The following is a 21,920-nucleotide window of genomic DNA, read 5'->3' as shown; positions in this document are numbered from 1 at the left end:
GCATAAACGAACAAAAACCCGCGATGAATGAAACGAAAAGTCGGATGAAGCGGACAAAAGTTGCGAGGAGGCGGGGAGGGGGGAAGGGGCGATGTTGGCAGTTGTTTGATGGCCGTTGATAGGCCGAGCCCGGAGATTCATCACCGCGGTCCGATTCCCGATTATTTATGACGTATGCCGGAGCGAGGCTCATGCTGCCATGCTAAGGAAGGGCGCCGCATGAACATTCGAGGGTTGCCAAATTTCCTTCGATAAAATGTTTATTTTTTAGGAAAGTTAAGAATATTTTTCCTTTATATTTTCAGAATCTTTAGGTGAAATTGGAAAATAAATTATCTGAAACATTGGAAGGAAAATATTAATAGCTTTACCAGGAAACTCGCGTTTTATCAAAAGACATTTGGCAACGCCAGAGGGTTCATAAGGCGTTCTTCCTTAGCACGGCAACTCTGCCGTGCTAAGGAAAAACGCCGTATGAACCTTCAGGCGTCGCCAAATTTCCTTTCGAAACACGCAAATTTCCTGGTAACTTGAAGAATATTTTCCTCCCAATTTTTCAGATAATTTAGTTCTCAATTTTACCTAAGGATTTTGAAAATTTAAAGGAAAAATATTCCTAACTTTCCTCCAAAGTGAAGATTTTATCGCAGGAAATTTGGCAACTCTCGAATGTTCATACGGCGTTGTTCCTTAGCACGGCAGCATGCACACGGACACAGGGCTCGCACACACGCGCGCCGGAGTACGTACTCGCGGGTCGGCCAGAGCCGCGTTTATGATTTCATAGCCGAGCCGTATATGCAAAGCCACGATAAAAATCGGCGCGGGCCAATTAGAGCCGAGCCCGGCTCGGCGAGCCAGCCAATGAGAGCGCGGCCCGGGTCTGCTCGGGTGGAAGAGCCGAGTCGCTGCTCTTGGCGGGAAGTCTCGGCCGAGTCGTCGACGCTGTGTGCGGGTGGAAGGTACGTTCGGGCCGCTCTTCAGTTCCTCACCGCCGAGTCACGTGCTTTTTTCGCAGGTTCATCCGCCGCCGCGAGGTAGCGTGCCGGTTCCGCCGCTCTCACTCGTATCATATGAAACTCATCAAAATGTGCAATATAGTGTAAACATTTGGGTTGAAGAATTGCGTCTCTCAAAAACGAAAATAAAATAAAAATGTGCAAGTATGGATTTGGGCACCATCGTGACCTTCTTCGACAAGGGCGGAAAGTGTTTATGGGTGGATCATTCCTCTTAATGAGGCACTCGAGCATTTCATCATAAGGATTTTCAAAGCGTCTCTTCAAAGCGTATCAGAAAATAACGCATCACCGCTCGCAAATAAATGTCTGGGATTTCATAATCTTGGAGACTTAAACGCGGGTTGAAAAAAGTAGGCGCCGCCGGGCAATACTGACACTTGTGACCTTTGCGGGATTGGACTCTGACTTTTTTACGAACGATACCTTTTCGATGGTTTTAAATTGGTGCGATACAAAGTCTGAGTGATTGGCTCTCCGATAGTGAGTTTAATTAGTGTTTGGATCTTGCTCGATTCTGGAGGCTCTGTGCGCTTTTTTTAGTTAGTCTCAAAGTTCGGGATTTAAAATGTGTATTCAAACTTCTCGTCCAATCGACATTCATTCTGCGCGAAACGAGGATTATTTTTGTGCGAAGTGTCATACGTACGTGAGTTGACCATCACCGGTTCGAGGTAATTCGCGATAAGTCGGTCGCGGAGGCTCTTTTAAGTGCGTTTTTATTGTGCTTTTTTTATTACTCCGTTTATCATTTTGTGTTCAGTTGTTTTTGAAAATTATTCAACCTGGAGGGCCACAACGTAACTCATCAAAACTCCGCTATGTTCACCAGGTAAATCTTTTCGGAATGGTTTTCCGTCCTTTTTTTTCTCAGCTTCTGTTCATTTTTTCACTCTTTTTTTTACCTTAAGGTCTGTTTTATTCGCAATTAGTAACGCACGATTATATTGACAGTGTATATTTTTTTCCCGGCTTGTGGGATATGAGGGCTGAGAAGTGTCGGAGAGTCATTCCGTGCGGATAAATCGATTTTATTTTATCAGGCGTCAAAAACACTGCAATGTGGCCACCTGTACGGATTAATTTCAGCAAGTATAATGTAAATATATTATAGCGTTTGTAAATTTGTTACTTTTGGTTAACTGTATGTAATTTTCAGCGATGCAAATGAGCGTAGGACTGGAGAATTTCATATAATCGACTATCGAATAGAGGAGAAATAAAATGCTTTTAATATGATATACATGGGGAAAGAATCTTAGTTTTGCAAATATACAGGAAATACAGACACTAAAGTTATTAAGGTCCGTTCGACTGCTAAAATCACTCTCGTGGATATATTTGTTTGATTTTTCTCCTTTTGTTTAAGAGTTTATAAATTGGTGTAACATAGAAATTCAATGGGAAAAAAGGGGAAAAAGTGCACCAACATTCCAACTCACCAGCGTACCTTTCGATGTGAAATTGAGACAACCTGAAAATCAGAGTTTCTGGCACGTACCTATTGATCCTTTAAACTCAATTTTTTTCTGAGACGTGACCAATTTTGATGATCTTTCATCTCGACAAGTATCTTCGAAAGTAAATAAGTAGAAATGGCTATTTCGGTTACCATTTTATATTTTTTATTGCTTTTTTTTTCCTCAATGGGATAATTTGTGCGCACATGCTTGACGATCAGACAAATGCAAACTAGAATTATATCAAGTAGAATTAATAACGGGCCTTCCAGAGGGTTACATTAATTTTAGCCTAATTTGAAGATTCAATTTTTGCTTGCAGTAGAAATTAAAAAGAAAGCTACAAATCTAATTTATTGAACATAAAGTGATCGCAAACGACGATAAGAGAAATAAATAAATACTCCCAAAAGTGGATCGTATTTAATTTTACGTGAAAACAACCGCAGACGTTAAAATACGAGCAATAACATCCAATGTTCTCCGTGTTTAAACGAGGAGGAAAAATATCATTTAAAAATTTTGCAGGAATAAAAATAATAACAACTGAACTTCTCTCCTAGAAAAGGAACCAGAGATTTACGTTTACCTTCTAAATGTATCAAAAGGTAAACGGCTTTACCTGCTCATAATGACGATAAAACGCAGACGTACTAGTGGATCTTTTCTGCAACATTTATTTCACTTAACTGTATGCTTGAGATTTCCCCTATACTTTTCCGTCGATAGAGGAAAGAGTTTTCTGTTGAAAAGCTAGAGAATAATATGTATAATTACCGCAATAATTGTACTCAGGACGAATTTTCGTGGATATTGTAGTACACACACCGTCGCATAAAAATCATGGTGCGAGAGGAGAAGAGTGGATGAGTGGTGCCGCCAAGTCCCAGGCGCGTGCGCGGAGATCGCCCTCGGCAAAAAAACCTTTTTCAATATAAAAATGTTGCCGGTCGTAAATTATAGTTAATTTATTTAAACTGCTCCGAAAACGGTCAATAAGACTTATGTTCTGCACCCGTTTGGTCCAATAACTGTGCTAAACTCCGTCCACTCATTGTCTGCGCATACATTGTTAATTTAGAATTAATACACGGCGGCGCATATTGAATTATTTTCTCACAAATAAGGGAAGTATTTGTACTTTTAAACGCTTCCGTTTTTACAAAAATGTATTCAATTAAGTAAATACTGATGAGTTTATGAATATCGGTAGTCACGTTTGATATTTACTAAAACTGTCTCCAAAAAAAATTAAAAAATAAAAAAATAAAAATTAAAATAAATAAAAAAAAAAATAAAAAAAATTAAAAAATAAAATAAAAATAAAAAATTTAGAGTTGGCTTGTTTTGAGGAAAGTATTGAGGACATCGGAATTTGGTTTGTTATGGATATAGGTATACTCAGAAAATTGCTGAAAACATTCATTCATCACTGGAAAAAAAAAACACATTGGATCTAGAGTCCAGACTCTTAAAAACATCGACAAGAAAAAGCACTCTTGATTCAATCAGAATCTAGCTGAAACCAAGAACCAAGCCTCTTAATTTAAGCGGATTTCGTTTTGATTCACGGAAAAATCCGATTGGATCAAGAGTATTTTTTCTTGTCAATGTTTTCAAGAGTCTGGACTCTATTGTTTCTGTTATTGTCTTCTGTTTTTTTTTTTTTTTTTTTTTTTTTTTTTTTCCGGTGATAAACATGCGTCTACACCGCTGACTCGGAAAAGTCAAGCTTTTGACTACACAAACGTTGACAGTTTTCATCAGTCGTATTATATACAGTTAAACGGTTGCAGATCTAATTCCCAGTCTTATTGTGTCCATGAAGAGTGGAGATGGAGACATGGAATTTTTTTTGCAATTTCCGAAGTCTCACCATACGTCGCCGAAAAATCGCCGCAAAAAAGCGAGTTTTTGACCACATGGGCTCAAATATGGATTGTTAAAAAGTGAATTAATTAGCTAAGAGCCCATGCAAACCTGATTCTGATATCTTTAACAGTTTCCACCAAACAAGCCAATTTTCAGGTTTTTTCAAATAACTTTTGTATTTAAAAATATTCGGGCAGGTATCCTAATGTGTAATAACGCAACTCCACGACCATTCCTCATATTTGTTTAATGGGATCAAAGTTACTTTTTGAGAACTGTCATAAATTCATTGGTCTTTGGGTGAAGAATATTCTTTGGAATTCAAACCAAGCAAGTCCTCTCGTTTTCTTTGAAAAGGAAATAGATAAATAAGGAATGATGGGAGTAAAAATATTTCGCAATCGAGTTCCCTCATCGGTTTATGTACACGTTTTTGTTTTCCATCTTTATTTGTTATTCTAAATGAAATTGAGAGGGTAATTGCATTAATAAAATTTTTCACAAAATAATTTTACTCCTCTTTATGAAATGCGTGTTTCATTCGCGGTCTTTGTACTGAAAATGTAATTTGAATAAATTCCGAAAAAAATCGAAGTAACACGATTTATTATATCCTCCAATGTCGGTCCTTTTTTGCCTTACCTTTGGAACTCGCTTTTCCTTGATCAGAAGTGAATATCTATGAATCATCAATCGATTCAGTAGAATAGCCTTTACAAAATATATATTTTCGATGTGTTAACAAAGGATAAGACGTAACATTTTGTCATTCTCATGAAATACCACGTTTCTTTGTTGTTCCTTTTTTTAAAAAACAAAATACGTCTAAACGGATGTTAATATCCATTATATATCGAACGTAGGATCTGATAAACTTACAACAATTTGTTAACACTGTAAGATGATTCTTAAAATTATTATAGGAAAATCACGCTATTCAAATGAAAGGAATTAAGAGAAAATGCTGAATATTACAGGAAAAATTGCTTCCGTTAAGAGTAATTCGATTTAAACACCCGGTTGGTTTGTGCAGGGCACGGTAGTAATGTTTTGATACGTAACAGCTCATTTTTTCTCTCCAAGAAGAAAAAATGTATGTGTCCCGTGGAATTTAACGAGTGGTTAACGTTTCATTTAAGACCGGCCAGAGGATTTATGAATTTGTACACCATTTAAAGAAGCAATTTGCATATTTTTTCAAGCAATATCAATGCGCATATTTCCGTTGATTTTTTCCCGCAATCAGCGATAAAATGAAAAATATTATTCACTGTAACAATATAACAAAGGACTGATAATTTTTTTTTTTTTTTTTTTTTTTTTTTTTAAATTCATTATATCTTGTTTGTTTTTAAACTGTGAGAAGAGTTTCCCAATAGTAGTTGGTTGTCTCTTTATTATTTTATCACGTTTCCTGCTTAATCTCGTCTTCGTCTCGTATTGATATTCTCTTTCCATTTGCATTAAAATTAGTAGGACAGTGTATTAACGGAAATTCGCATACCTTCCTTATTGATCCATTATTTTAACCAAAATATGACATGTAACTATGTAATATAGTAAATGCGCCACCCACCTCATGGAAGTTTAACGCTTCTCGTGTGCTTCATATGTATCTTACATATTGAATTTAAAATTTAAAGAAATTTAAAGGAGAAGACGGAAAAAATTATTTTGTTAATTTCCTGGAAATGGAATGTTTGAGCATTAACATAATGATACCATATGATACCATTGATTTATCCAAGTGGAATTTTGAGGCAGAAAGATGTAGTTAAAGAGTCCACGGTGAATGTTTTGCCTCAAGTGCTTTAAAAATATAATTGATTTTATGTATTTATTCTGACTGGCTAAACTAGGGTTGACGTCATACCAAAAGATCACCATTCAATATTATATTTTTACTTTATCTTCAGTTTTCCCTCTTTCATAAACTTATCTTTGCCTCTGCGAAAGGTAGTCAAATTCTTCGCTACGTGTGTAGGTACATGACTTTGACAATTTTGATACGCACAAACTTATATTGCTCCCTTGAATTTCCAGAATGAAATTTTCTCTTCTGTATCATCTTAATCCTTATGCCTATATGTCATGCTCAATATTTTTAATTCAAACATTTGGTCGGGAAAATAGTGGTAAACAACTTTGTTAAAAAACTGTTGGTATGCTTAGAAAAAGGAAGAAATTACTAAGAATGTCTTCGAAGTGAACTTGAACAACAATTGATGCCGGAATTGTTTTTTCACATCATTGCGATGAAGTAAAGTTTTTCTTCTTCTTGTTTTTTAAATGTACTGCAATCTTAAATTCGAAGTTGAACCAAGCAGGTGATGAAATAATTAAGTCAGGAATACTTAAATGTTCCATAAATAAATCGATTGAATTATAATGACGGATCGATACCTTCGAAGTTAGGTCGCTATCATATTTTGAAGGCCACTTAAAGAAGTATTCTAGAAGAAAACTCCAATAAAAACGGTAGAGAGAATGTTTGAACTTAAAAGTACTTGATTTTGTGGTATTTTTTAGTAGAAATTGAAATTTCTACACTCCTCATTTGGCTGTCCTCACTTGCATCGATGGTAACTTTAGGTTTTCCATTATCTGACTTTAAAACAGTCTGTATCTTGGTCAGATTTTATCAGATTGAATCATATTATCATGAAATTAGAACTCATTATGGACAAGTTTACCCTTTTCATCCGTTTTGATATCTACGTAGCCGGATGGAAAATGTAAACTTAAAATGGCGACGTTCGACATAATGTGTTTAATCTTATTTAGAACGGGATCTTTAACGTAGTCTTGCTCATAAAAAAGTCTATCTGCAATGAACTTTTCATGTAGATTGACTACTTCTGCACGAATATCACCGTGCATTCCAATCGGACTCACGAGATAAGGGAGCATTAGCGCAAACTCCTTGTATTATTACGCCCTCCCCAACGCGTAAGACTTCAGTCGCTGTTTCTTCTGCTTGCGGAAGAAGAGACAATATTTAATAATTTAACTACTAATTCTATTTCCGTGGTTTTAATCGATTAAACGTTCATCCTCCTTCCTAAATTAGGACCAAAACCAAAATCTGAAATTTTTCAAAATATTTCTAGTGGCTGCAACGTGTTAGCATATGCGCACATTGGCCCTCAAGGCTCCGGAAAACTTACCCTTCTCCCTCACAAAAGGGTTCGACCATTCACGTTTATTCATCTCAAAACGAGCAAATTTTTTTAAACGTATTGCACATTAGAATATTATGATATTTATCGTTTATCACATATGGTTTTATCAGCTCGACTCGTTCACTAAAACTGCGTAACTAGGTATCATAATTTTAAAATATAATTATACTCACTTCACTAATTATCTGAAGTTAATTGGAAAATAAACATACCTCTCCTGCACTTTTTTATGCGTTGATTTGTCTCAAATAAGCGTTAATTTATAGTTCGAGTCAAATCACTTGTAGGAATAATATAATTATTTCCTACTTTATTGCTTAAATTGAAACAAGATTCACCGCGAAGATTCTTGTTGTACGGAAGGCACGCTATTTTTATATTCTAGACATATTTTATTCAGACGTTGAGGAACTGAGTTTTTTTACACTAAAAACTTTACCCATGTCTTTTTGTCACAGCACTTTTTCATACCCCCCGTTCTTAGTTAGGACATATTTAGAACATTTAATTGAATTATTATAAGTACGACTCCTCTACCTAGAGTTCCCTTCACTACTCATAATTAATTTCCCATTAACTGTTCTTGTACCAAGTTTGAATGTATTGCAGTAAGACGGGTTCAATTCCGTTTTTATTTATTGCATAAGTGCATATGCTTATTTTTCATTTGCCAGGAATCTCTGGTGATTCGTCGTTGAAGAGTTTGGATAAATTTAAAATAAATTTTTTCTTTTATCTACTTCGGCAGTTTACGGGCCAAAAAATTAATAGATATTTGATTGACGTACCAAAACGAGAATGCAGACTCGTCAAAATGTTTGCTCATTTTTGAAGATCAGTGGCGGATTATTACAAATATCTAGGCGCGTCAACCGCGCTGAATTATCAGTGTATACAACTATGGATACGAGATGAAAGCAAAATATAAGTCAACATTTTCTGTATTCGTGAGGATGTTTGAATTTTGGCGTGATTTTCTGCCATCTGGGGTGATTACCCCAGTTACCGCACAAAATGCGACTCACATTTCATTGAATAGATAACTATTGTCCTACACGGGGTATTTTGTAGTATAGCTTGTAAAATGAAGGCGTAGTGTAGACAAAAGCACATGTGCTCCGTAAGGGTACCCCTGCTTTGCCATGTTAAGGAAAAACGTCGTGTGAACCTTCAGACGTTGCCGTATTTCTATAAAAAAAACCGAATTTACTTGGAAAATTGTGAATTTTTTCCTTCAAATTTTCGGACGATTTTATCAGCAATTTAATCTAAATTTCAAGGAAAAATACGAATGACTTTTCTCACAAATACATGTTTTATCTGGGGAAATTTGGCAACTCCCGGATGTTCATTCGCCGTTCTTCCTCAGCAAGGCAGAGCTGAGCTCTTGTAGTTATTAGTAGATGGATCTTCTTATTTCCCATTTTTTGGTTCTTGAGAATCAGAATCGTTGTACTTCGATTTCGGGACTGCAGACAAAACCTGCGAGTCTCGTCTCTCAATAGAGAAGAGAAGGCGAGGAGGCGGCAATACTGCCGTGCCATGGAAAAACGCCGCAAGAATCCTCAGACCTTGCCATACTTCTTTCAATAAAGACGAGTTTATTTTGAAAATTTTGAATTTTTTTCTCTAATTCCTCAAACGATTTGTTTCACAATTGGACGCAGTTCTATCAAACGGAACTAAACGCCAATTTGAGTTCCTTTTGAGGACTTTAGAATCCCGGATAGGGCATTCTGTCAAATGGGCCTAAGCGCCATGGAAAAGCATTGCGATTATAGGACGGAATAAGCCGGACGCCCGATTCCGCCGCCAATCAAAGCCTCCCTCTACCTTCCTCACCCTATGGCGCTTAGGTTCGTTTGATAGGAATACGTCCAATTTAATCTAAAATATCTGAAAATTCTAAGAAAAAGTATGCATAACTTTTCTCAAGAATCAATATTTTATCCGAGGATATTTGGCAAGAGCAGAGTGCTCATACGGCGTCCTTCCTTAGCACAGCAGAAAAGAAGGAAGGAACATCACCCGGATAAAAAAGATGAGGAGGTTGGTGGGGGAGGGGGCGCTTGGAGGCGAGCGGCTGATAGCATGGGAACGAGAGCGAAGCAGGGCGCTATAGGCTGCGGATTCCTGGTTTATGGAATGGCAATAATGATCCCCATTCCATAATTAATTAAACTATGGCTGCTGCGAGAAATTGCCGACGAATGCATAATTGTTAAAAATTAACCCGGCGATGCGCGATGCGGGGACCCCGCGCTGACAGGACTGTGTATAAGTGTGTAACCGCGTGGCACTATACGAACGTAAACTGGTGATCTGCCAGCGGCTTATCTTACACGGAATGTTGGTAGTCCTGGACAAATGCTCGGCTCACTACGACCGCAGTTTTGCCAACTTGAGCCGATGAGAGCGATACGCTTCCATAAGCCTGATTCGATTTACACCTGGCTCACAATATTATTGTGCGTTTAATGGGTCCTACCGGCTCGTATATCCGCTTTTATCGAGCTAATGTGAAGTCGATGGGAAACCGCGTTCAAATATTATCTATAAATTAATCTTAATATTTTATTGTGCGCAGCGTTTTGAGTGTGAACTGCACAATCACAGGTGAAGCCCGTTCCGTATTCTAATGATACACTTTACGATCCTCAAGAAATAATGGTCCATCTAAGACACTTATCTTCATAATGTTCAAACCTTATTTCTGCCAACGGTTTTAGCCCAGGTTGCGTTGTGCTACTTTTCTATGCCTTTCTGTTGCCGTGCAATGGATTTCTAGCGCTTCCAACATTCGATTCTGAGCTCAGATAAAAACGATGCAACTCATAATTCGTTCATTGAGGCTTCTCCGCGCTATACACCGATTGTGCGCTGCGATTGTGGGCAGCTTTTTAAGAATTTAGTTGATTTACAGTAATAAGTTAAAGGTGAAGTCATTATACATGTTATTTTCGCATGAATTTCATCTTGGTTTTTACCTTATTAGTCAGAACTATTCTTGAGTTAAAAGATAAAATAAACAGTATAGATTTGATGTACAATCATTAATTATTAGACTGCGTTTCGCTATGCGTTTTTTTTTTTTTTTTTTTTTTTTTTTTTTTTTTTTTTTAAATTAGAGCTGTTTATTTTCAAAGCAGAGTGTCGTGAGCATTCCACGGTCAAAAGGAAAAGAAATGAAAAGGAAGAAAAAGATCAGTGGCGTGGCGTGCATTGCGATGTATCGATTGTTATACCATTTAAACCTATGGAAAAGGATCGATAAATAGGGTGTTCGCAGCGAACACCTGAATAATCGATTCTTTACCATAGGTTTAAATGGTATAACAATCGATACACCGCAATTCACGCCTCGCCACTGAAAAAGATGATATGTAACGGGGAGCGAGTGACACTGCTCAGTGTTGAGCATCATCAAAAGGCGGTAGAAAGACTAAAATCAAACTGAGCTTTTCAGCAGCTCTCGAAATAACCGTCGCGATGGAAATATTCAAGAAGAGTGAAATAATGATTGGAAAATGGAGACATGAAGTCTATGAAGTTGGTGCCTTAAGAAATGACGTAATTCAAGCGCAGGAAAACATCGTTTGGAAAAATCTCATAAAATTTTCTAAAAATGCGCTCATCTCACAATCAAACTTCGGAAGCGTCTTGGATTAAAAAATGTTTGCATGATAATAGACGCTTGTGAAACTTTTTATTTAAGTATATAATTCAATACTGAGCTTTTTGATAATCATATTTAAATTAATTATTTAAGTGTTAGGAGAATTATCGAGTGTGGCGCACATGTGAAAACCCCAACAACGATCGTGCATAATGTGTAGAATTGTAGATAGAGAATAATGAAATCGAGGGGGTACGCATTTGCCGTAATCTTGATTTTCAGTCCAGCACCTCGTTTGAGAGCGATTTTTCCGAGTGTGCATTTTCCGCAAGTACCTAACCTCTGAATTGAAGAAATTCTTTGAGTTGCCTCTGCTCTATACTGCCGTGCTAAGGAAGAACGCCGTATGAACATTCGAGAGTTGCCAAATCTCCTTCGATAAAATGTTTATTTTTGAAGAAAGTTATGAATACTTTTCCTTGAAATTTTCAGGGACTATAGGTTTAATTGGAATCAAAATTACCTGAAAAATTGGAAGACAAATATTCATAAGTTTACCAGGAAATGCGTGTTTTATCGAAGGAAATTTTGCAACGCCTTAAGGTTCATACGACGTTTTTCCTTAGCACGGCAGTGTGCCTAACCACTGTCAATTTCATCACACCATGATTAGATCCCTGTTTTCATAGCCTATGGGGTACGGCTCCTAACCGCTTCCCGGTCCAACGCCCCGAAGCGCTTTGTACCTCAGGCGTTAAGCGTTAACGCTTAGCACCCATGATTTCATAATATAGAATATGATTTGCAAAATCGAGGAATAAATACTGCTCACAAAGAAGTTACTCTCGGTGAAAATATTCATCAATAATATGTTAAGGACTTACTTTAGTGATTGTAAATTAGAAAATCCTATGCATGTCTAGAACAAGGTCGCTATTGTTCTCCTTTATCTGGTTCAAAACCATACGGAAACAAAAGAGTTACCATGAAAGCCTAAAACTCGCCAACCGATGAAAAAGCGGCACCTTTTTTCTTCAGTAAAAGTTTTGAGATTGTAATACTCTCTTGAAACAGGTACTCTGGTCGTTGGGTTGATGGATTCTTGCATATAAAAGTCTACCCTTTATTTAAATTGTTCGAAAAATGGGTAGCTGCACTTCAGAATAACGATTTCAAAATACGACGCGATGTATAATGGATAATTTATTTTAAAGATACGTGTCTTTCTTATTCAGATACCACAATTGATGGTCGTGGGAAGTCCTTTTGCCTACCTTCTCAAATGAAGGCGAATCCTTTTACAGGAACACACTGCGCTCCTGGACGAGGATCCCAGATTCCTTGTTGCCTAGAGTGTCGGGTTTCCCTCTATGGTGTCCATAAATGAAATAAGCATCCTCCATTATGGAGGCATAGAGCTGTCAAAGAAGGCTGTACGATTTGATTTCTTCAATAGATTTCGGCGAAGCTTGAAATTCATTCACAGAGAACGAAAAACCTCAGTAACTTGAACGCAAGAGTAGGAAAAAAACCGTTTTTCGGTAAAGTAAATTTCATTGCAGATATTGCCGAAAAACACGTTAGCTGAACCTCAAATTTTAAAGCTCAATAGCCTTTGTTCAGAATGAATATTCTTTCACTAAGTTATCGCCGATCGAATCGTCACAGTGCAAGAGCGAAACATTTCAAAGTGAGCTCTTGCTACACTTTTTTTTTTAAAAAATTAGTTTTTAGTGAGCTCCCTTATACATGGAAATATACACTTTGTTAATAAATAAAAAATAAAAATGAATACACAAACAACCGAGTAGTTCGTAACTTATTTACGTGAGACAATATGAAGTAATAAAATCAATATGAAGTAACAAAATCACTTGCGACACTGAGGTCTCTTTTTCTGGGAAACGTTACGTTTTTCTATATGGGTCAAGTCACTTGCATTAACCCAGAAGGAAACAAGGGGGGGGGGAGGGTATGATCAGAGGCAGATGATTTGCAAAATTTCAGAATGACGTCTAGTTACCGGATGCCCGGTTGCAGAAGGGTCCAAGGCTGATTTATTCCCTTGATGAGGAGGACCGAAAAATTAGCCGTGCTCAGGGCGTTTTAACGGGCCTCGCTTACGATCATGATCGTCGTTGGTAATTGCGCAATTAAAATAAATTTTATTGGAGCCGCCCTGGAGTCCCCTTATTTTCCCATAGTTCACACTTTCTCCAGGCCAGTTGCAGCACCCGGGCAAGAGGAGTTGCGGCGAACAAGCGCGTTTTCACAACGCAGCGCGGTGCTAATAGCCACTCAGTCGAGGCAGCAACCAATAACATTAAAACTAAATGCTGCAAGTGTGCACGGAAACAAGGGATAGCTGAAAAAGATGGAGCATTTTTCTCTTATTAAACAGATTGCGATAGAGTTAAAAATGGGGGATTTACGGTTAATGAGTCGGTAAGTATATTAGTTATGTCTTAGTTAGTTTTTAGCCGGGCTCGCCTGCCTAGCGAGCGGGCTAAAAGGCGCGAAAATATTTATTGCTGACGTTAAAAGAACATTGCTGTAGCAGTGCCAATATCTCGGGCTTCCAGTCTGACCCGCGCTAACCTCGCACAAAAACGACGAACGACGAGGTCACAATTACCGCCATTACAATGGTAATAAATAGCGCGGACACAACACCCTGTGCCCCCCCCCCCCTCCCCTCGGACCGCTGTGCTGTGAGCCCCCAGCTCCTCACTGCTCGGACCTGAGGTTGCCTCTGCGGCATGGCCGAGTGGCCGTCACCGATAAACATTACGACAAGACAAGATGGTACCGGACGGAAGCGATATTAGCACGGCTGACAGTACTGCCACATACTGCCACACGGCTATCTCCTTCGCACTTGGCGCTGAAGGATCCCAGATAAAATGGGGTTCCTACTCCCGATCCCTGATTCCCGATTCCCGATTGTTGATCCGACTATGGTCCATCGCCGCGTAACCGTGCTCCACCTCCGCACTGCCCCTCGCTGTCCTTTTCGCTGAAATAATCATTTGCCGGGCTAAGGCCCTCTGAGTCTATAGCTGTGACAGCTCGAGAAGTTCTTCCTCTAAGACTCCAGCAGTTGCCATTTAATGGGGAGATGCAATACACGTATAGGCAACAACTATTCTGCCGTGCTGAGGAAAACGCCGTATGAGTCCTCAGGCTTGGCAAGATTCCCACCAATACAAACCAAAGTAATTGGAAATTTTTTTAAACGTTTTGCTTCAAATTTTTCAGACGATTTTGTTCGCAATTTGATCTAAAATACCTGGAAACTTTCAAGGAAAAATGGACGTATTTCTATTGAACAGAACTACGTGCAGAGGGAAAGATGGGAGTGTGCTCGTCGGGGCTCGTGCCATAAGAATGAATGGGAAATATAAAGCACCAGTGACGTCAGCGGCGACGACGATCGGGAAGGCGGTCTTTAACTCATGAGCCCCGTCCCCAAGGCTCTAGATACATGCCCACGGCTCATGGGTGCCGCACTTGGTTGACTCACAGTTCCGTTTGCTGAATTGAAGAAGCGGGATTCCACGTTCTGTCAAACGGAACTATGTGCACAGTGCATGAGCCGTGGGCATGTGACGAGAGCCTTGTGGACAGGGCTTATGAGTTAAAGACCACCCCGATCTTCGTTTCTCTCGTCGTTGCCGCTGACGTCACTGGCGCTTTATATATTACCCACTCATTCTTATGGCCCGAGCGCTGACGAGCACACCTCTTATTTCTCTCTGCACATAGTTTAGTTTGATAGAAATACGTCCATTTGATCTATGTTTATATGACTCGTTGATATCTCGTTCAGGAGTCTATTTCAAAACCTCCCGCTGTGTAAATTATTTTCTATATGCAAGAATTTGAAGAGGAAACATGTGACGTATTATTCTACTTCATACCTCGTCTGATGGCCCATTGGATAAAAGTCATTACTCGTAATTTCGGAGATCGACGCAATTTTCACATATTATGCGTCGTCTGCATGTAGTTGCACGCTTTTAAATTCTTGATGTTGACAGACTGAGGATAGATCTCACCAAGGAAAAATCAAGAGGTTGGTGAGTGGTAGCTAGGTTATATCAATGCCAAATTTGCGTGTCGATAAGGACATGGATTAACTCGATGAAATGAAAGTTCCAGTTTTTCAGAAATATGGCGAGTGACGCAGGAAAACGGATCGTGGCGTAGTTAGCGGGGGAAAAAGCCAGATATAGTCAATGGACCACTAGATAAGGTACGAATTTCAGCATTCTGATACATGTTTCTTAACAAAAATTTTACGTAAAACACGATGCACACAACGAAAATTACCGAAATTAACTCCTTACGAAGATATTTAATGATTCTTAATGCGTGAATTCAAACCACCCGCTCATGAAAACTCAATGCTCTACGTGATTCACATCGCGCGCTAAACGTTATCATGACAGTTTCTGCGATATAAAAATCTGGCAACCTCAATCTTGACGCTTTGGCTCAGTTATAGCAAATTGCTAATAGTTTGAACAAGACATGATGGGAAATGAACATTGCTCGATTGAGAAGCTTGCTGAAACCGTTGTAGTGCGCGATTTGACTCACGTAGAGTTTTGAGTTTCTTGTGAGCGGGCAGTTCAAATTCCTCGTAACCAATGTGAAATAAAAACGTTAATATCTTCGTTAGGAGTTGGTTTCCGTAATTTTCGTTGTGTGAATCGTTTTCTACGTGAAATTCTGGTTAAGAAACATGTATCAGATCGCTTAAATTCGTACCTTGTCTAGTGGTCCATTGGACGTATTTCTATGAAACGGAACTATGTGCTTTAAGACATGAGCCCTGAGACCCACAAGAATACGTGCACAACAGGGCTCACGTCATGATGCACATAGTTCCGTTTCATAGAAATACGTCCAATTTGGTGATTGAGATGCTTGAACTATGAGTGGCGATGAAATATTTCCTTTTTCACTCCGACCACCCCAAAGAGAATATCTCTTCCGTTATTACTTGCGAACTTTAATGTACGAATGATTTTGTAAAGAGCTCCGAAAAATATGTCAGAAATCCAAGAGATATCTTTCGATGGTATTATTAGGCACGTATGCAAAAATGACGTCAACGCCATATTTGAAGATACGTGGAATAGACTCCAGATTTCACTCGATCCAATATTTCGGACAATGTTTTAAGCTCATACACATTGCACATATCAACATTCCTATATTACGGTACTCCTTGAGCACGTACATCTTTTTTGTTTCTTTAACCATTTCAGTGCCGATAGACTGTTCTGTTCAATTACACCCGTTTCATTGAGTTTTTATCAATTTTTTTTTCAAATTTTGGAAAAAAATGTATCGATGATTGTTGCTGAGGAAATGATTCTCATTGTACACTTATCATCTTCTCGGCTCGTGTGTTCATGCGCATGCGCTTCGTCGTCTCCCGGACGAAGGAACGTAACTCCATTCCAAGGTTGCAAAATTGACTAAAAAAATTCAATATATCACAAGAATGTACCGGCGGACCGATTATTGAAACTGATAGACAAAGCTATAGACAAAGGCGACAGAAGGGATTCGGAGGGATCCTACACTGAAAAAAAAATCTCCGTGTATTTACTAAGAAAAGGGTAAAATTACCGAGGATTCAGGGTTCTATTTGATCCCAGTTTTTTCTTGGTAAAATTACCATTTATGCAATTGGTAATTTTACCGAGAATCTCGGTAAAATTATTGAACTTTCTCGGTAATTTTACTGGACCTTGGTAAAAACGCCAATATTTTTATCGACTGTGGTAGAATTACCGAGATAAAATGGCAAAGTTACCGGGAATCGATTACCAATAAAAGTGGTATTCTTACCTGAAAAAACAGTAAAAAAACCGGTTTTTAGGTAATCTTACCAGTCTGTCTTAGTAAAATTACCAATAATTGGTAAAAAAAGTGAGATGGTAAGGGCACCAACGGACCTTGGTAAAAACGCCGAGAATTTTTTTTCAGTGTACTGGTGGAAGCGGGTGGCGGCAATGGACATAGGAGGTAGGTAATGGACTAACTAACGGCAACCCACCAAAGACCCGACAGTTAGTCCATCATTTTCTTCCTTAGTCCACACGAACCAACCATGTCAACCCAATAGGATCGCTATATACTCCCTATGTCCTCTTCGTCTATAGCTTTGTCTATCAGTTTCAATAATCGGCCCGATGTATAAATTTTTCCAACTTAGAGTAGCAATCAGTGAAATTTTCAGTTAAAAGTGCCTGGGATTATTCTGGTAAGAATGAAATATGTGAGAGGAAATTTGGCAACATCGGTATATAGTTACGTTCTTTCGTGAGGGATCCACGAATTACAGGCTTGCTCCGCTTCACGCAGTCCGGCAATACCGGTCCAAGCGAGTGCCGTCATCCTGAACTTTCATCTCTTTGTTCCATCTCCTCAAACACATCAGAGAAGTAGAGATGTGTGTTTGTGCTCTTCTTTTTGTGCGAGGGGCTGGGGGCACAACGTGCGCCGCGCACTCTCTACAATACGAATACATTCGTCACGTCGTGTCGCATCCCCCCCCCCCCCCCCATGACACCCCTCTAGTCCGTTCTCATTCGATATTATCAGAGTTATGAATGAAGCATATACGCTCAATCGGGGTTGCCGAATCAAGGGACAAAGAGGACATAATATTGCCCCTATAGGGGCCTCTCAAAAGCTCTTCAGAGTGTTAGTCCTCTCACTTTATTATTTTTTCGTTGTTACTTACAACTACAGGTTGGTCTTTAAATTACGAACCGAATTTTTTCGGCATTTTTGACCTCCCCTCCCTCCTTCTTGTAACGCCTCTCTCTGACGTACGCCCCTATTCTTTACACGTAAAAACAAAATGGCATTCCACTTTATCACTTTCCTCGACCCCCCCCCCCCTCCATATTACCCGATAAGTAAATTAGGGACGGCCCCTAAAGAAACATATAAACAATTTAACAACATAATTCTTATTTTTACAGATTTACATTGTTTATATTATTTATGAGAGGTACCGTGGTTCTTTTAGCTTATATGTGTGGTGTAATTATTATTGAAAAAGTTTCTAGAATTTACAAATTTTAAATAAGATTTATCTGAATTTTAGTTTTGGTTAGTTTATTTGCTCAAATTATTAAAGCTAATTTACTTATTTTTTTATCTTTATTTCAACCTTTAAAATTAATTGCTATGTATTTTATTTTATTTTTAAATTTATGCTGTATATGTGTACATGTTTGCTGTGTGCATGTTGCTGTGCACATGTTTTAAGATAATTTTTGACGGTAAGAATAGCATTTAAAATGATGTGAGAGAACATGAATAAGAAAGAAACTTACAGTAAAAGGAGGAACGAAATACAAACAGAATTACAGATGGTTTTAGCAAATTAACAAAAAAGCTTTGATCAAGAGAAAGTAAATCAGTCATTAATAATAATTTCAAAAGTAAATAAAAGAAAAATGTAAAGTGGAATGACTGAGAGGAACCAAAAAGATGCACAGGGAATAGGTATGAACGAAGGAAAGAACCGAATCACTTTTTTACTTTTTACCAGAACAACTTGTAAGAATTTCCTTAATGTACACCGAGGTTGAATCGTTCCGCTTAAAGTACCTATCAACAAAAAATTTTGCGCAACGATTTGATACTTCAGCGCACACGGCATTCTCTCTTAAATATTATGATATGCCTCACGTAACTGCCTCCCAGAGGCTCGTAAGTTGTTCATTGCGCCTTCAAAAAAGGAGGAAAGGTTTCAAAATCAAGCTTGAAAGGAAATAATAACTCGAATACATTCACGTTGCCTTACGCACATTTGCATTAATCATAAATCAAGGAGAAGTAAAATTTACTTGCGGGTTGCAGTTGTCTGTTCCAAACATACATGCCTGTTAATTTGTGCGTAATTTATATTTTATTGCTAATCAAGAGGCTCCTTCATTATCCACGAAACAAACACAAAGCCCGCAGTGAACAATATGAAAGTTTCAGCCGAGTTTCATCTCGTGTTATTTGCTTGCTATGCGCTACCTCCATTATACAAGAGAAGAGAAATGGAGCCGATGCAAGGAATGCAAACGGTAAAACACGTGCTTTTGTGGTGAAGACACCGGGTATTCCGCCTGATTCGCGCTTCTAGCATTGCAGTCCGCCGCCAGTTTGTCGGATAGTGCAGAATTTGAATGCCCTGCGCACAGAAAGAGGCGGAGAATTTTGGATCTTGAGCACCGCCGATCACACACGGCCCCTGGACCTTATGCCACATGCCTCTCGCTTTATACTTTTCATGCGGTACCTACCCAGACGCCCTTGGCTCCGTGTATTATGCTAATTCTTTTCAGATGGGAATTCTTCCGCTGAATTAGGTTATAGAGGAAAATACCGATATTCAGGTTACATGATATTATCTTGCTTAGATTCAGTATACACAGAGTTGTAATTTACACTTACTAACTGCACGCTAACGCATTTGTGCGGAGTTTAATATTCTCTCACATACCCCTCTAATCTTTCAATAAAGTGTATTTTAATTAGGTTCTAAAGGAGAACGCTAAATCTATTGCGTTTTAGAATCGCTTGAGTGAAACAGACATTGTAGCCGCACTTAGTCTGATCATCATTCGCGGTGAAGAAAAGGTCATATATTTCAAGAATGTTGTGTTCCTCTGAATCTTCTGTCTTCCGGCCTTCCTCCTGTGGAATTTATATTAATATTTATTTTTTTATTTTTTGTATCATTTTTGAAAATTCCTGATTTTTTTAAAAATGATAACATTAATTTTTTGGGAATCTGAAAAAAATACAGCATCAATATCTAGAAAAGATTCTAGAGAGGCATTGTAACAATAAGATTTAAAAAAAGAATAATTAAATGGTAAGGTGGCGCGAAAACATTGAATTGTTTCACAAGTTTCTGCATTCGGTTCAACACTCCTGGTGGACCAATGTAGCCGTTATTTGTGCCCCCCCCCCCCAAAAAAAAAAACAAAACAAAAAAATGAAATAATACAAATACAATTTATGAATTAAATGCCAGCAACTCAATATAATAATCTTTCTCGCAAATCAATAAAGTTGGTATTTTGAAGATAGCATAATTAAGAGAGTAGAGTGAACTGCAAAGTGCGCGGTGTTTTCTGTCGGGAAAAGCAGGCGCAATTAATGGAGCTACTGAAATATGCTTTTCCGGGCTGTACCTCTGTTAGTTATAGTTTCAATTTGTACTTTAAAAAAATAAACCCTTTGTTGAAAAAAAGAATGAAAGATGTAAAACTCCCATGAGAGGATCCACCTTTGTAAAAGGCTAAAAGGCTCGATGGTGAAAAGCAAATGTAGAATGTTCATGTCGCCGTGCAGAAGAGAGAGTCTACAATTCCAAGTCCAAGTAATTGAGTAAGTTTCTCACAAACTCCCTCACTCCGTTTTTTTATAATCAGAAAGTATGCATATAAATCTTCAGTGAGAAGTAAAGGCCTGATTTCACAAAGTAAGGTTGTAGCAATAGTAAAATCTGTGGTGCAATATTTTTTAAAGGGGAACAAGCCGAGTCGGAGTTTGACTAATGATCTGCAAGTCTGTAAGTCGAGAATTAATTGTATAAATTTGTTAGATTTTATATACAAGTGTGTTTATGAGAAATGTTTACGATGTGAATCCGTTTGATAATACCTCTGGTCTTATCCGAATGTTATAAAAACAAAATTGTGTTCTATCAGGCCTAACCTATCTGTCCCGGTGGCCTTGTGTTTTTTATGCTGTTCGGTGGTTTTACTAGCGGCCATAAAAGATAATACCTTCCTCGGATCGCAACTTCGTAGTTACGGACTCCATTCAAACTTTGGTTTCCCTTCATACTCTTTTCCGTTTATTTTCTCTTTTATTCTGAGTCTCGCTTTTCTCTCTACAAGACTCTTCTTTTCTACTTCTCTTGATAATGTGTATCCTCCTCATCGTTAAGTGCAAAACAGTGAAGAAATGAGGGGCTTAGAGGACAAGGCGCATAAGTGCAGTTATTGAACAAATTGAGTTTTTGATGATTTTACGTAAAACCATTCTTAATGCATATTCTGTGAAAAACTCGCTCTCAAATTCCGATTTTTAAGTATTGAAAAATCAGCTTGAACGTTCTCTCCGCCATAAAGATCCATGTAATTTCGATCACGTATTTCTCGAAATCGCAAAAACTGCACTTATGCGCACTGTCCTCCAAGCCTCTCAAATTTAGTTCACATTATGATTACTCTGTGGAAAACACGAAAGTTGTTCTTGAAAACTACACGAAAGCAATCCTCACATTTTTAAAATTAAAATTCACAACTGGAAGAATGAATTAAAATTTGAAAGACTACGAATAATCTTAAAGCTCAGCGTTAATCTCAATCGAAAACTTGCCTGTATCAATACGACAGCACGCCTAAATGTTGTAAAAACCTAGCCTAGTTGGCGGAATTTTCAAGCGTTCACTTTAACTCATTGACTTTGACTCATGAGCTCCTTCGCCTCCCATTTTTCAGAGGATTTTAGAGCGAAAATATCTTAACTGTGTGTCAATATCCCGCTTTTTCCTACGCATTGATGAATTTTCTAGATGAACTTTGTACTGACAATCCATATCCTTTATTGTGGTCTAGTAACTCGGAGGCACGGAGTTATTGAGTTGTTCTTGTGTGGTATTGCGATACACTGCATTAGAGCGTGTATCGAATTTCACTCAAGTGCCTGATAGCGGATAGGCGATAAATCG

General features: G+C 38.3%; 1 protein-coding gene across 1 annotated transcript in view; it reads left to right on the top strand.

The window, feature by feature from the left end:
- Nucleotides 1-553: 553 nt before the first annotated feature.
- The window catches only part of dysf (neuronal PAS domain protein dysfusion), a 225,560-nt gene continuing 204,193 nt past the window's right edge, over nucleotides 554-21,920 (top strand). Inside the window, exon 1 of the mRNA XM_019051040.2 lies at nucleotides 554-1,851. Within this exon, the coding sequence (XP_018906585.2) occupies nucleotides 1,841-1,851 (11 nt within the window). The 5' untranslated portion in view covers nucleotides 554-1,840. The remainder of the gene's footprint in view (nucleotides 1,852-21,920) is intronic.

Source organism: Bemisia tabaci, chromosome 5 (genome assembly GCF_918797505.1).
Source record: "Bemisia tabaci chromosome 5, PGI_BMITA_v3".
NCBI classification, from domain to species: domain Eukaryota; kingdom Metazoa; phylum Arthropoda; class Insecta; order Hemiptera; family Aleyrodidae; genus Bemisia; species Bemisia tabaci.
This window is presented reverse-complemented; position numbering and strand designations above follow the sequence as displayed.